Source organism: Monodelphis domestica, chromosome 7 (assembly GCF_027887165.1).
Source record: "Monodelphis domestica isolate mMonDom1 chromosome 7, mMonDom1.pri, whole genome shotgun sequence".
NCBI lineage: Eukaryota > Metazoa > Chordata > Mammalia > Didelphimorphia > Didelphidae > Monodelphis > Monodelphis domestica.
In genome coordinates, this window is record NC_077233.1 from 84920561 (window position 1) to 84935354 (window position 14794).

Here is a 14794-nt window from a genome sequence, read left to right on the forward strand (position 1 = left end):
TGCAGACTAAACTTAAAAGTGCATTGTGGAAAAAAATAATAAATTTTAAGCGTATTGTGCATACATTTTTTTCCCTTTCGGGGAACCAGTTGTGAAACATTTAACATCACCCTACTGAAGGTAAGGGTTCCGGAGACCCCCCACTCAAAGCCCTGATAATCCCAGGTGCAACATCGGGTCACCCCCACGGTGCACTGGGACGGAGACTTGACCTGAAAGGCCGAAAGACTGCATCTGGCTACGGGATTCTTCTACTCTCTGAACCTCGGAGTCTTCATCTGTTCCATGGGGGCATTGCATTCTTGTATAGCAAGCACTGACTGGGAGGAGAGCTGGGATTGGAGCAGCGCCAGGAAGGAGCCGGGCAGCCGCTTGGCGGGTATCCGCCCACTCGCTCGCCCGCAGGGGGCGCTGTGAAGGAGCAACGCGCAAGGCGGAGGAAGGGGGGAGGCCCCTCCCTGCATGAAGGGGGGGGGGGGGGTGACCCGGATGGCGCGCGGCCTGACTGATGCGGTTCCTAGAACTGGGCTGGCACTGAGGAACCGGGGCGGGACGAGACAAGGCGGAGGCCATGGCCCCTAGAGCTCCTGCTCGGGTAAGAGCAGCCGTGAAGGCCCGGGACGAGAGAGGCAGAGCTCTCGGGAAGGGCTCGAGGGACACCTCCCGACTGCAGGGCCGGGCCTGAAGGGTCTAAATCCAGACCTTGAAGGGACCTGAGAGAAGTCGTCGAGGGCCCAACTGCTCATTTAATAAAAGGGGGAAACTGAGGCTCAGAGAGATGAAGTCACATCGCTAGCCACCCAGACTGCATTTTAACCCGGCCAGGAGCCCCGTCCTAGACTCGGGAATGTGAGGGGAGAGCCTGGGGTCAGATCCGCAAAGAGGCGGGAGGAAGCTGCTGTGCCCCCCCCCCCCAGGGGGCAGTGAGACCCAATCCCTTTGGGATTAGGGCGAGAGGGGAGAGAGCCTTCCCGAGCCCCCGGGGGAGTTTGGGATTTGGGAGATCAGATGACTCTCTGGACTCTCAGGCTATTTCCCTGCAGTTTGTCAGGATCCTCCTCCCTGTCCTCATCCTCCCCTCTCCCACTCATTAAGGGTTTTCAAAGATGATGTGTCATCTCACTTGGACGGTGTGCATCGGCTTTCCTTAAGCATTTGCTGCCTTGGTTGTTGCTATCTTACAGTCTTATTAGATGAGCTACTAGGTCTTCTTGTTGGCTGTAATAAAAGTATTGAAAATATATCTGGTTGATCATCCTAGAGATGGGAAGTCCTGGGTTCAAATGTGGCCTCAGGCACTTCCTATCTGTGTGACCCTGGGCAAGTCACTTAACCCCAGTTGCTCAGTCTTTTCCTCTCTTCTGCCTTGGAACCAATGCTTAGTATTAATTCTAAGACAAAAGGTAAGGGTTATATATATGAATATATATATATATTTATACCTACATATGTATGTGTATGTATACACACACCTGGTAGGAATCAGTTTATAGCATCCATCTTATATGAAAGGAATCAAATAGAAGAAATATCTTTGAATGAGGCATTTAAATGAGTAAAATTTAAAATGAGTCTTGTGTTTCCAGGTGTCTGTGACATTTGATGATGTGACCATATATTTCACAGAGCAGGAATGGAAAAGCCTCAATGAATGGCAGAAAGAGCTTTACAAGCATGTGGTGAAGACCAATTATGAAACCTTGGTTTCCTTGGGTAAGGTGTTATTATACAGAGCTCTGAGACTTATGTAGAATCAGGCATTTAAAAAGACCTCAAAAAATCATCCAGCACTTACAGCCACAACCAGAAATACGTTTCCTGAAATTTAAATTATTCTTTTCATATCATTTAGTTTCCTTTTTAGAAAAAGTTTTATTGATGCCTTTTGCTTTTTACCTTAGCTACTTTACAGAATCTGCCCCACTCCTATTATACACTCTTTTTTAAAGAAATGCAAAACTGACCCCAAAAATGATTGTTTATAGTGTATATAACATTCTGTTCCTATAACTCCTACCTCTATGCAGATAAAAAAAAGTATCTTTCATCTGTTCTCTCAGACCAAGATTGACCATTACATTTATCTAAGTTTGGCTATGTTTTTATTTGTGTTACTGTAATCATGTTTGTTGTTCTCCTAGTTAATATTTCATTCTACTTCAAATTTTTCCACATTTGTGATGTATTCCATTATTTTCATATGTCACAATGTATTCACTGTGCTGAACTCAATGACTGTGAACCTGTTTCTAGGTTTGTGCTGCAACAAAAAAATGCTGCTATAAATGACAGATATTCTTTTTTCCTGCTTTGGTATAAATACTTGGACTTCAGTGAGTGGTTGGATAGATTTTAATAGTTTTAATTCAAAAGATACTTTTGTGAGTAACTCTTAAAATAAGCCAGATGAAGAGGCCTCAAAAGATCATTTAGCTCTCAAAATCACCACTGGCAGGAGTTCTCTGACACTCAGTTGATTGATGTTCCCATAGGTTTACCGTTTATAAATCGTATAGGAGTGCTTGGACCTTAATGAGTGGATAGATGACAATATTTTCAATTCTGTACATTTATTAAGCACCTACTATGTGCTAGGTACCAGGAAGGCAAAGATAAAAATGATATAAGATGGTAGCAACTATAATTATTTAATTGAGATGAAATCACCAAGAAATTGAAAAGTTTATTCACTGTATATACTCAGACTTTCATACTGGTCTGACTTGACTCAATGCTACTTCAGGTATTTGTCAATAGTGCCTAGCTAATGGTAATGTTGTTGTTAGATACCTCAGTCTCATTTAGATGGTCATCATCTACTTCATTTTAGCCCCAGACGTATCTAATGGATGCCTGTTAACAATGAATGAGATCTCAAATGTTCTTGCCTTCTGTATGTCATTTGGTTCTCTTTTTACAACTTTGATTCCACTATCTTGCCATGACCGGTTTTACATAGCAGATCGTGAAAAAGTCTTTTCTGAACACACAAGAATTCCAGACTTCTCCTATGTACTGGTATGTCAGAGAATATCATTACCTTCATTAATCCACCAATTAAAATTTTTTTCATGCCTATTCTCTGAAAGTCTCTTAAAGTTCTAGGAAGAATAAATAGATGCCTAAGAAACCATACCTGTTTGCTCTAAAAGAGATTGTTCTTTGTTGAGACCAAAAGTAAACTGTACTTAAAATATGGAATTGTCACTAGTGATACAAGAGGGGTTTTTTTTTAAGTTCATTATAGCAAGTATTACATCAGGAGGCAATACAAGTTTAATTGTCAGATGAGCCATAAAGGTTCAGAAGCAGAAGAAATCACTGGTCTGGAATGGGATTAAAAAGGCTTCACAGAGAATGGGAGTCAAGTCATTTTCAAAACAAAGGTTTAAATAAAATTTATAGTAATTGCTGATAGATTTAACTGCATGATATTTATTAGTGATTTTCATGAGTGTTGTTTTTGCAGAATTGTTTGTATAAAAACTAGATTTGAAGAGGTTGAGATGGAAAACTAATTCACCACAACCACTGTTCATCAAATTCCCCATCTCCCATCCAGCATTGAAGCCTAAATCAGACCATCTTTTTCACCTGTGACTTGGACCTTCTTACCACCTACTTCCAGAAATTGTTTGAGAGATCCCTTTCATTCAGTTGATAGTTATTAAGTGCCTGCTATGTGTTGGGTACTCTGTACTAGATACTAGAGATTCAATAGCAAAAACTAAACAACCCTCTAATCTCAAGGAACCTACCTTCTATTCACCAACTCAATCAAACTAATCTCAATCCATGCCTTCCAGGGGTTCTCATCAATCCCCTTTTAACAGGATACAACATGTACATAGAAAATTGTATATAAAGTAATTCCCAAAGTGAGGGCATTAGCATTTGGGTAATATCAAGAGAGGCTTCATATAGGTCATGATCATACCTGAGCAAATTTTGAAGGCAGATAAGGAGCCTAAAAGGTGGAGATGAGGAAGGAGTGCTTTCCAGACCTGGAGAACAGCTTTACAAAAGAATAGGGAAAGGAAGTTCATTTGTAGGCAATAGCAAACTGTCTTCTTGGTCTAGAAGTTAAACTGAGTGAATGAAAGGAATGTGTATTGATCTCAAAAAGGTAGTCTAGAGGCAGATTTGTGAAGGGCATAAAAAGCCCGAGAAGTTTATATTTGATCCTGTGGGCAAGAGGGAGTCACAGAATTTCTTGAACAGGGGAGCAACAGGGTCAAACTGTCTGCTAGAAATAAGTAGGGTAGCCACCGAGAAGGCAGATTAAATATGGGACAGATGAGGCTAGGGGACAATCAAAGTGACTGTTGCCATCTTATAAGCAAGAGTCAGTAGAGATCTGAATTAGGGTGATAGTGTGGCTGGAGAAAAGGGGATGGATACATAACATGTTATGGGACTGGAATGGATAGGATTTGGCAAATGATTGGGTGTGATATGTAAGGGAGGAAGAAAAAACAAGGATGACTCCACTTTTGTAAATATGAGTGCCTGAAAAGTTCAATAGGAAAAAATAAGTTTTTGGTTTAATCTTAGTGACTTTGAGATACTTCAGGGACATCCAGAAGGAGATGTCCAAAAGATCATTAGTACTATAGAACTGGAGTTAAGAAGAAAGAGTTGGACTTACTACATAGATTTGGGAGTCATCTGCACAGAGGCAATAATTGAAACTTTGGGAAATTATGAGGTTACCAAGAGAGGTAGCATAGAACAGTGGCATCAAACTCAAGATAGAACCAGGAGCCACTGATCTGTGGGCCACATATTGACTTAGTTTTAAAATGTAATTTTGTCTATGTCTTATTGTATTTTTATTCATTTTGTTAAATATTCCCCAACCATATTTTCACCTGGTTTGGGCTACATTTGGGAGTGTTAATGGGCCACATATTTGTCACCTCTGATATAGAAAAGTAGGCTTATAGCTAATCTTTTGAGGGATAAGAAAGTATTAGAATGTCTATTTATGTTTCTTATTTATTTAAACATTAAGAGACAGTGTTGCATAGTAGCTAGAGAGCTGACTTTAGAGTGAGGAAGTCTAGTCAATTAGCATTTATTAGGCTCATACCATGGGCCCAGCCCTGTGCTGAGTTCTGGGCACACAAAGAATTCGCTGTTTAAGGAAGCTAATGGGGGGAGGCCGCATGCCAACAACCATATACAAACAAGATATATATACAGCATAAATTGGAATAATCTCTGGGGACAGGAAAAAGAATAAAATTAAGAACTAGAAAAACTTTCTTAGACAAAGTAAGACTTTGGCTGAGACTTGAAGGAAACCAGCGAATCCTTGAGGTAGAAATGAGAGACAGCTCTAGGCCTGGGGGACAGTCAGTGAAAATGCCCAGAGTTAAGGGATAGAGTGTCATATATAAGGAGGTTGGTGTCACTGGATTGCAGAGTACATAGAGGGGACAGTGAGGCGTAAAAAGACAGGAAAAGTAGGAAGGGGTACTTGGAGTCAGTCCCTGTCTCTAACACACACTAGCTATGTAATCTAGACAAGTCATTTAACTTTGTGACCCAGTCCAGTGAGGTCAAACTCAAGTAGAAGTAGGGGATGTCAACCAGGGCTGTGTGTTTGGCACTTCTGTTCTAATCAGTTGTCTAAACTTGTAAGTTGCAGAGAAGGTATCAACCTCCACTGGTAAAGGGAGTTTCCTCATCCACAAATTCCCTGTATCGCTGAAAACAAAGATTCCGTTCCTTGACCTTACCTTACCTTAAAAACAAAGAAATTAAGCTTTACTAATATTTAATATAGCAATTGCTCCTGGCACCCTCCTCACTCAGTCCATTTATCAGACAGTCAGTGAAGAAAGAGAGGTTTCCAAACCATGAAAATGGTACCTTTACTTTGTTAACTTGTATTTAACATATTGCAATGTATAGCAGATGTGTTACATTATCTAGTTTTTTGAAATATGAATTGACATTCATTTGTTGTTGATGGTGAACCTCACCCTACATATATATTATACCTTGAGAGAATAGCCAGTGATGGTATGAAGCCACTGCAAGTAGGAAGATATAAAAGCCTTTCTTGCCAAAAATGTCACCTATAAAAATTCTCATATCTGCACACTTAGCTTGGAAAAGGAATTAACCTTTTTTAAAAATCATAGAAAAAATTTCAGTGAGCTTTGAGCTCACTTATTAAAAATTTTAGTGTAACATACTAAGATTAGTTTGTAAGAACAATTGATTGACATCAAGAAAAATGGAAATTTACAAGAAGTATTTAAACAAAAACCTCTGTGTAAGTGTTTGATGGAACTGAAAAATTAGTATCATGATTTAGTAAGCCCAAACAAAAATTTACTTCTTCCATTTACAGCTGCAAATGTATGTGAAGTATCATTTTCTGCTCTGACAGCCATCAAAGACAAGTATTGAAATAAATGGAACTTTAAAAAAATTTTTTTGGTTATATTTCAGTGTTTCCTCCCCTCTAACCCATACCAAAGGCCAATATTTGACACAGATACATATGTGAAACTATACAGTATATAGTTCCATATATCAATTCTTTCTTTGGAGGTAGATAGTATCTTCCTACATTGATCTTTTGTGATTGATTTTGTGGTTGAATAATAAATATTCCTATCACTCAGAATAACTTATTCACATTTACTCTTAGATCAGTATTGTTGTTACTGTATATAGTGTTTTCTTGGTTCTGCTTATTTCACTCTTCATTATCTCATGCAAGTCTTTACATGTTTCTATAATCAACCCATTCATCACTTCTTATACAACAGTAGTATTCAATCACAATCATACACCACAACTTATCCAAACATTCCCCAATTAATGGACATTCCATCCATTTCCGGATTCTTACTACCTCGCAATAAATATTTTAGAACCTATAGGTTCTTTTCCTTTTTTTCCTCATCCCCTTGGGAAACAGACCTAATAGTGTATTACTGGGTCAAAGGGTATACACAGTTGTATAACTCTTTGAGCATAATTCCAGATTGCTTTCCAAAATGGTTGGATTAGTTCACAGTTCCCACAAACAGTGTATTCATGTCTCTATTTTTCCACATTACCTCCAACACTTGTTATTTTGCCTTTTTATCATTTTAGCCAATCTAATAGGTATGAGATGGTATCTCAAAGTTGTTTTAATTTGCATTTATCTAACCAATAATGACTTAGAACCTGTTTTCATATGACTATGTAGCTTTGATTTCTTCTTCCAAAAACTTCCTGTTCACATCCTTTGACATTTTATCAATTGGGAAATGACTCATGTTCTTATAAATTTGACAAAGTTCTCTAATAAACCAAACTTAAAACAATGCTTTTGCTGGTTCACTGCAGATCATGGTCATAAAGTGCTAACGTAAAATTTCCAAGTTGCTGAAGCATAATTCAATCATATTCCTTTCTCTAAAAATACTTTAATTGTACTCATATTAATATTTTAGTGATAGCAAAAAGGTTTGTATTATTAAGTATTTTAATATGGTTTATCTTAGCTCATTCTTTAATTTGTATTTTTTGCATTTTATAATATGTATAATATTATAGGTATATACTTCTAAATAAATATACATAGATATTCGGAGTGCATACACAATTTTTTACTAATAGGGGTGCACAATCAAAAAAGTTTGGAGACCACTGGTATAAGAGAGAAGAGAAGAGGACCCAGGACAGAGCCATGGGATAAACACCCACATAGGGAACTGGACAAGAATAATGATCAAGCAATGAAGACTGAGAAGGAACAGTCATACACATAGGAAACGAATAAGGAGAGAGCAGTGTCAAGAACACCCAAAGAAGAGAAGAAGGAAGGAGCAATCAGCAGTGCCAAATGCTACAAAGAGACCAAAGAAGATGACACCTGAGAAGAGGCACCAATTTTGGCAAGTAAAAGGTCATTGGTAACTTTGGACAGATCACTGTATAAATGGGAAGAGGTAGTAGAACAGAGTCCTAGGTTCAAACGCTACTCCAACACTTACCCAGCTGTTTGAAATGGGCAAATAAATAACTTCATCTCTATGAGCCTGTTTCTTCATCTTTAAAATGGGAATAACAATACTTTATTAATCATTACCTGCCTTATAGGGTTGTAAAGAAAATGTTTTGTAAATGTTATAGTGTTGTATAAATATGATGCATTGATCCATCTTTCATCATATCAATCATTTGTTCTTGTAAACTAATCAGACAGTTTCGTTTTTCAAAAGTGGGTTCAAAGACCTCTGAAATTCTGTTTGGAAGGTTTTTAAACAGGTTAAAAAAATTGTTTCTAAGTTAAATATGGAGATATGAGAGTTTTTATAGGTGACATCATTTTCAGCAACAAAAGCTTAGTTCTTAAGTGTCTTCATCTAAATCATACAGCTCTCCTTCTAAAAACATGACCTATCCATTCACTCTAAGTGGTAATGGAAACCATTCCCAAGAAAACTATAGGAAATGTTTCTTCTAAAGTCAGTTACTTCTAAATCCCTGGGATTTGAAATCTTATTTTGTGATAATTCAGCACATTTTGAGTCTACTCGAGTGGCTCTCAAGAAATTCTCAAGACAAAAAATAATTTGAATTTATTTTATTAAGTTGCTATATATTATGTAATGGTATTTGAGTTATAAAGAATGGGGACATAAAACAAAGCATGATGGCTTAGTACCAAATACATTAAGCCTAATTCTGCTAGAGCGTGAACAGTTATATTCTGCTTTATGGCACCCCAGGATCCATGTATTTTTGCATATGTGATCCTTTTAATTTGTTCCTCTAATGCAAATTATTTTAAAATAATTTAATTGCTTCTTTGTGGCTTCTCTATAGGTTGTGCCATTTCCAAGCCCAACTTGATCACCTGGATTGAACAAGGGGAAGAACCATTCATCAGAGATCAGGGAAACTTCGGGACAAGAGACCTGACAATTGGTATCAAAACTGATGAGCATCTTGACTTGAAGTTCACCAAGATGCAGCTGCTTTGTGGTAAGAAAGGGTGGTACAATGAAGCAAAAAAAGCACATTTAGCTTTTCCTAGCTGTGAAACTTAAATCATTCTTTAATGCTGAGCTGAATTGGGGTTTGGTGTCTAGACAGGATGGACTTCAGAAAAATGGTAAAGAGACTAACTGTCTAGGGCTCAACAAACTTCACTGTCATATTGGATATTTGACTCATTTTAAATGCACAAAGAGGAGTTCTCTATTTTTCCTACATGATCAGAATTCCTGAAATTCTGGTTTTTAAAAAGAACAAAAACCTTTCATGAGTCAGGAAGTCCCATTATGTAACATCATGAGGGTAGTTGTTTCATTTTTGGCTTTTGATTTCCAGTGAGCCAGGGATGCTGTGGATGGTAAGGTCTGAATTTTTGTCCCAGGCTGAGGGAAAAGGGGGTTTAAGAGTTCCCAATTATCACTATAGGTCAGAGAGAAAACACATAGTTTATTTACTATTTACTTTGGTGAGATTCCTGCCACCTCTTTTACTTAAATAAAAGACATCTGAAATAAAATAGGATAGAAGTCATAAAATATGATCAAGATTTTATCTCTCATAGGAGACAAGCTTGAGCTCTTATCTGATTTCCTTTCATAGGGGTAGTTCTACGCACATTAGTAGCCAGACTTTTCTTCTGGGGACATATATCCCAGATCATCAGAGCCTGAAGGAGAGGGGCAGACATGGAGTCAATACTGGTAGACTCTAGCACATAATTATATATCACACCCAATCATTTGCCAAATCCTATCAATTCCAGCAACAGTCACAGCTATGCCACCTTAGCAGCTAGGTAGTTAGAACATGAGACCTCAAGTCAAGAAGAACTCGGTTCAAATTCTGCCTTAGACACCACTGACTGTGACCCTCGGCAAATCAATTAACCTCTTTTTGCCTCAGTTTATTCATCCATAAAATGGGAATAATAATAGCACTCCTCTCCCAGTGTTGTTTTGAGGATCAAATAAGGTATTTGCAAAGCCCTTAGCACAGTGTCTGGCATGTAGTAGCTACTTTATAAATGTCAGCTGTTATGTTATTACCACCTACAAGTTGTGTGACTTTAATCAGTTCAACCCTCTCTATGTTTGTTTACTCACTTGTAGAATGAGGTAAAAAAAACTTTGCCTTACACACAAAGCACTTTATAGTTATTACTTCACTGAAGTGTTATGAAAGTCAGATAAGGTAATGTGTTTAAAGTGTTTTGTAACCATAAGATGTCATTTACATGTTAGGTATTACTGATCAATTATAAGGAAAGTGAATTAAAAAACATTAAAATGCAAACATAGCTTTTCATTATTTATTATGATCATAAATGTTGGCCAAACCTGTATGTGTAGCAGAGATCGCAGGAAAACCAATCACAGTTTCTGAGGAATTCTTCTATGCTTGTTTTATAAGTTTCTACTTCCATCTCCTAAAAATGTATCATTCTCCTAGCATTGCATCTTCCTGGAAACTTTATTGAATATGATGGTGACATTCAGAAAGTAATGATAATGCTGGGTATCTCTCAGAGATCATCTATGTAAGTTATTCCACAAATTGGAGAAGGATGGAGCAGTGATGTTCTTTTTTCTCCCAAAGTATTTTCCATCCACACTTTACTGGCTCCATTCAAAGGGGAAATACATGGACTAACACAAGTTTAATGTCACTTGATACTATATGCAAGACCTTACTACTTACTACCTGCCATCCTGGGGTTTGTAAAGTCTCCCGTTTCAACATGGTTTCAGCACTCTGATTATATTTCATTGCATTAATGAAGAAGTGAATTTAGGGAAGGAGTAATCACCTCTCTGGCAATGAAACACAGGACAGCAACTGAATTTTCACCGTAGGTCAGGCCACAGAGCTAGTATCTAACTGAGTGGTAAATTCAGTTCAATGGACATTAAATGTTTTATATTTATAGAGTGCCTTTTAGAATTTTGCATACACTGTACTGTTTGGTCCACATAAAAATGGAAGGATTATTATCACTCTTCTGTACATGAGAGTCAGCGGAGGCACACAGCTGATAAATGTCAGAGTTGGGGCTCAAACCCAGCATTCCTCCCATACATCCCACTGGCAGAGTGCTAGGCTCCATATTGGGCAGGCTACCAAAGTAAATAAGACATGTTCTTTGCTGACAGTAAACTATCATCACATACAGAAATGAGCACTGGCCTAGCTGCAAGGAAGACTGGATTCAGATCCTGCTGCAGACATTTATTAGCTCAGAACCATGGGCAAGCAACTTGGCCTCTCTTGACTTCAGTGTTCCCTTCTGTAAAGTGGGGCTCTGTCTTCCAGGGTTGTCATAAAGATCAAATGAGATAATATACATGAAACTCACAACAAAACTTAGAGCACCATTGCTGCCATTTCAGTTACCACCAAGTCAGGTCAGGCCTTTAACCTTGCCATGGGTACCATCTGAACCTTTTGTTTTTCATTCCAGGGGATTCTGGGTCTTCACGTTCAAATCAACAGGAAAGCCATGGACATGACCCCCAAAATGAGAACTGCTCTAGGCTCTTACCATTCCATTGTAGTGAGTGTAACAGGGGCTTCACCCACAAGTCTCAGCTTGCCAATCACATTAGAGTTCATAGGCCGAAGAAATATTTCTGGTGCGCAGGTTGTGACAAGATCTTTGCTGGAAAATACGAGTTACTCCGGCACCAGCTTCTACACACAGGGGAGAGACCCTTCCAGTGCCCTAAATGTGACAGGAGATTCCGCCAAAAGGGGCATCTTCTTAGGCACCAACGCCTGCACACGGGAGAAAGGCCTTTCCAGTGCCCAGAGTGTGATGAGTGCTTTAGGCTAAAAGCTGACATGAAGGCCCATCAGCGCCAGCACAGGGGAAATAAGCCATTTTCCTGTAGTGAATGTGGCAAGAGCTTCACCAAACATTGTTATCTCACTGAGCATATCAGACTGCATACAGGAGAAAGACCCTTCCAGTGCCCAGAGTGTGGCAAAAACTTTCGAATGAAAGCAGACATGAGAGTCCATCAGCAAAGACACCTCAAGGCCAGGTCATTCTGCTGCAGTGAATGTGATAAGGCATTCCCCAAGCAGTCTAAGCTCACAGCCCACTTCAAGGTACACACAAAGAAACAGCACTATAGGGCCCTGCTGTTTGGACTGATGGACCTTGACTGGGGTTGAGGCAGAACCCTAACATATGAGATGTGATTACTGTGTACAGCGAGTCAGTGGTACAGTTGGAAGGGGCTTAAGATGTTATCTAGTTCAACCGTTCTGCAACAGCCTTAGACTGAACCAGAATCATATCCCTATAACTAATCTAGTCTAATCACTGTTATAGTTCTTGGCAGGACAAGCAGTTGTTTGGTATCCTGTCCAAATAGCATCCCTCCAGTTGTTCAGAGGAAAGTCTGGCCAGTAATGTGAATCACTGGGTGATGCTTCCTTTGTTCAAGAATAAAACTAAGAAGCAGGGAGACTGATGCTCTTATGTGGCTCATTGGCTAACACTATAAAGAGGTTACCAAAATCATTCATCTCTCTACTGATAAAATATTCTCATTCTTCAAATTCTCTATAAAACTCTAGGAAGTTAGGCCCTAAAAGACTTAACAACAACCCTGAATAAACTTAAATAATGAAAGAATAATTGCTAATTAGTGCCTTTAGTCATTTACATTCATTTTGAGTGGCCATATGTTAATCCATTGGTAACTGTGATTTATGGTAAGAGAGAGATCCAGTTATTTGAATAACTATGCCCATAGATATAGCAATCATAGGTAAAATAATTATAGAACTTAGAAATAGTCATAGATAAAATGTGATGCTCAGTAATAGAGATAAAGACAGCTAACTGTTGTAGTCAAGAGTCAAAAAGCAGAGAAAACCTGAAAGGTAATGAAAATGGACCCAAGAAGCAGATGGAACAGTCATGAGCCAGCAGGGGAAGAATTCCATGGAATTCCAAAGAAGATTCAAAGGAGAAAACTGTTGGCCAGAACTAGGTCTGGTCACTACTCTTCTCACTTCTCTGATTGACACTTTCTCACCAGAGACTGACCAGAGCTAGGGAGCAGAATTGGTTTTCCATATACCTTTTCCTACCTGGCTGTTGCTGAAGAAGTGTTTCTGCTTTATTGTTAAAGATCATCCTGAATCATCATTTTACTCTTGAAAGACAGTTTGATCTCCCATCAAATATAGTTATAGAAAAGATAGGGGTAGGATCTCCCCAGTCCCTCTGTCCTACCCTTTCCCTTTTTATCTTTCTTTTCCCCAAGAATAAATTTGCCATTTAGTATTCCAAAGACTGTCTCTAAAGTTTGTAATAGGAGGGAAGATTCAAAGCTCAAAGAGTAGAAAGTTGGGAGGGGTTTGACTCACTCTTGGTCAGGTCCAGAATTCATTAAGCTTAGTGGGGAAAAAGGAAGTGGCTACACTTTAATCAGCCCCCTCTAGCAGCTGGTTTCCTGTTCCTCACAATTTGATGCCCCCTCTCTCAGTCCCACCATTACATTGTCTTCTATACTTCCATATACTCTCTGGGTTGTAACATTAAAGAATTAAGCCTCTTACCTTGTGGTTTTTACTGACATCTTTTGTGACCCTGAAATTGGGGAAAGAAGAAGGAATTGAAATCAGTCTGAGACCATAAGGGTCTTGCCAAAACCCAACTATTTCATCACTGCTGTTATTATAAGAATTTAATTTAGTTTGCTCGGTTTAGTTAGGAGCAGAAATATAGGTCAGAGAAAGGGTTTGTGATTTTTACACTGTCCTCTTTGAGAGAGGAAACAGTGTGCTGCAGGCACTTTAAGAGGTCTAGGATAAGAGAGGGACAGTTGGAGAATTCTAGGTCCAGTCTCTGACTTGTTTTGGAGACAGTTGGTGACTGGGTCATTCTCTGACAGAAAAGAAGATTTGTTTATTTTGAGAGACTGATTTGAGATTCATATTGAAATCAAAAGAGTGTGTTTACTGAAGCATTTCTCTTCAGAACCTGAGGGGCTCTAGAGAGCTGTTTTGTGTGAACTGACAAAGTAGAACCATTGGAACAGAGAGATAGGAGCTGTGTCGGTTCTCTGCGAAGAGAAACTGACAGTTATATTTGAAAGTTTGATTTAATATATTATTTTAACGAGCTGTTTGAAATTTTTATAATTACTTTAGGATTCATTATAAATTAAGGTTTATTGTCTAGTATAAGGTAGTAAAATAGACTTTCATCATTAGAGAGTATAGTTAAGTGTAATGTCTACCTTGGTAGACAAAGAAGAAACTGTAAGGAGCCAATTTTGGGGGGTTGTGTTATTTAGACATTTTTAGTTATATTAGGGATTAATGGATTTCCTGCCTATTTCCTAACTCCAAATTTCTATTGTAGATGGGAAAAATATAAAGGGAAAAAGGTAGGGAAAGGAAGGTAGCAGGGGTTCCCCCCCCCCACTCTGGTAGCCTGATAGGGAAATTGACCAGGCTTTTCCTTCTGTCTATAATTATGCTAGTGATAGTTTTAAATTGAATGAAGCCAGACTTTAGGAATAGCCAGTTAGATTTATTGAACCAGGAAAATAAAAGTTTTGGAAAGCTATGGAAAATTAGAACTCCCCCAGTATGCAGGGACCAAAGGCTCTTACCCAGGGCAGGGCTCTTCTCTAGAAAAGGCACCAAAACTTACGCTTCTCCCTTCTTTTTATATCTTCTCAGACACCTCCCACAGAGGAAGTGGGTGGTGTCTGAGGCAGTTGGGGTAGAGGGTCCTGGGAGATACAGTCTCCCAGGGTTC

General features: G+C 38.8%; 1 protein-coding gene across 3 annotated transcripts; it reads left to right on the forward strand.

The window, feature by feature from the left end:
- The first annotated feature begins 400 nt into the window (after positions 1–400).
- On the forward strand, positions 401–13583 carry LOC103102764 (gastrula zinc finger protein XlCGF17.1-like). Of its 3 annotated transcripts, none has more exons than XM_007500451.3 (4): positions 401–595; positions 1587–1713; positions 8842–9000; positions 11471–13583. In XM_007500451.3, the coding sequence occupies exons 1-4, from the start codon at positions 572–574 to the stop codon at positions 12184–12186; spliced, it is 1026 nt and encodes a 341-aa protein (XP_007500513.2). In that variant the 5' UTR covers positions 401–571; the 3' UTR covers positions 12187–13583. The 3 variants fall into 3 exon arrangements, with proteins under 3 accessions (XP_007500513.2, XP_016280061.2, XP_007500515.2); XM_016424575.2 differs by lacking the exon at positions 1587–1713 and adding an exon at positions 7630–7918 and having other exon boundaries at positions 411–595; XM_007500453.3 differs by lacking the exon at positions 401–595 and adding an exon at positions 7630–7918.
- Positions 13584–14794: the final 1211 nt, after the last annotated feature.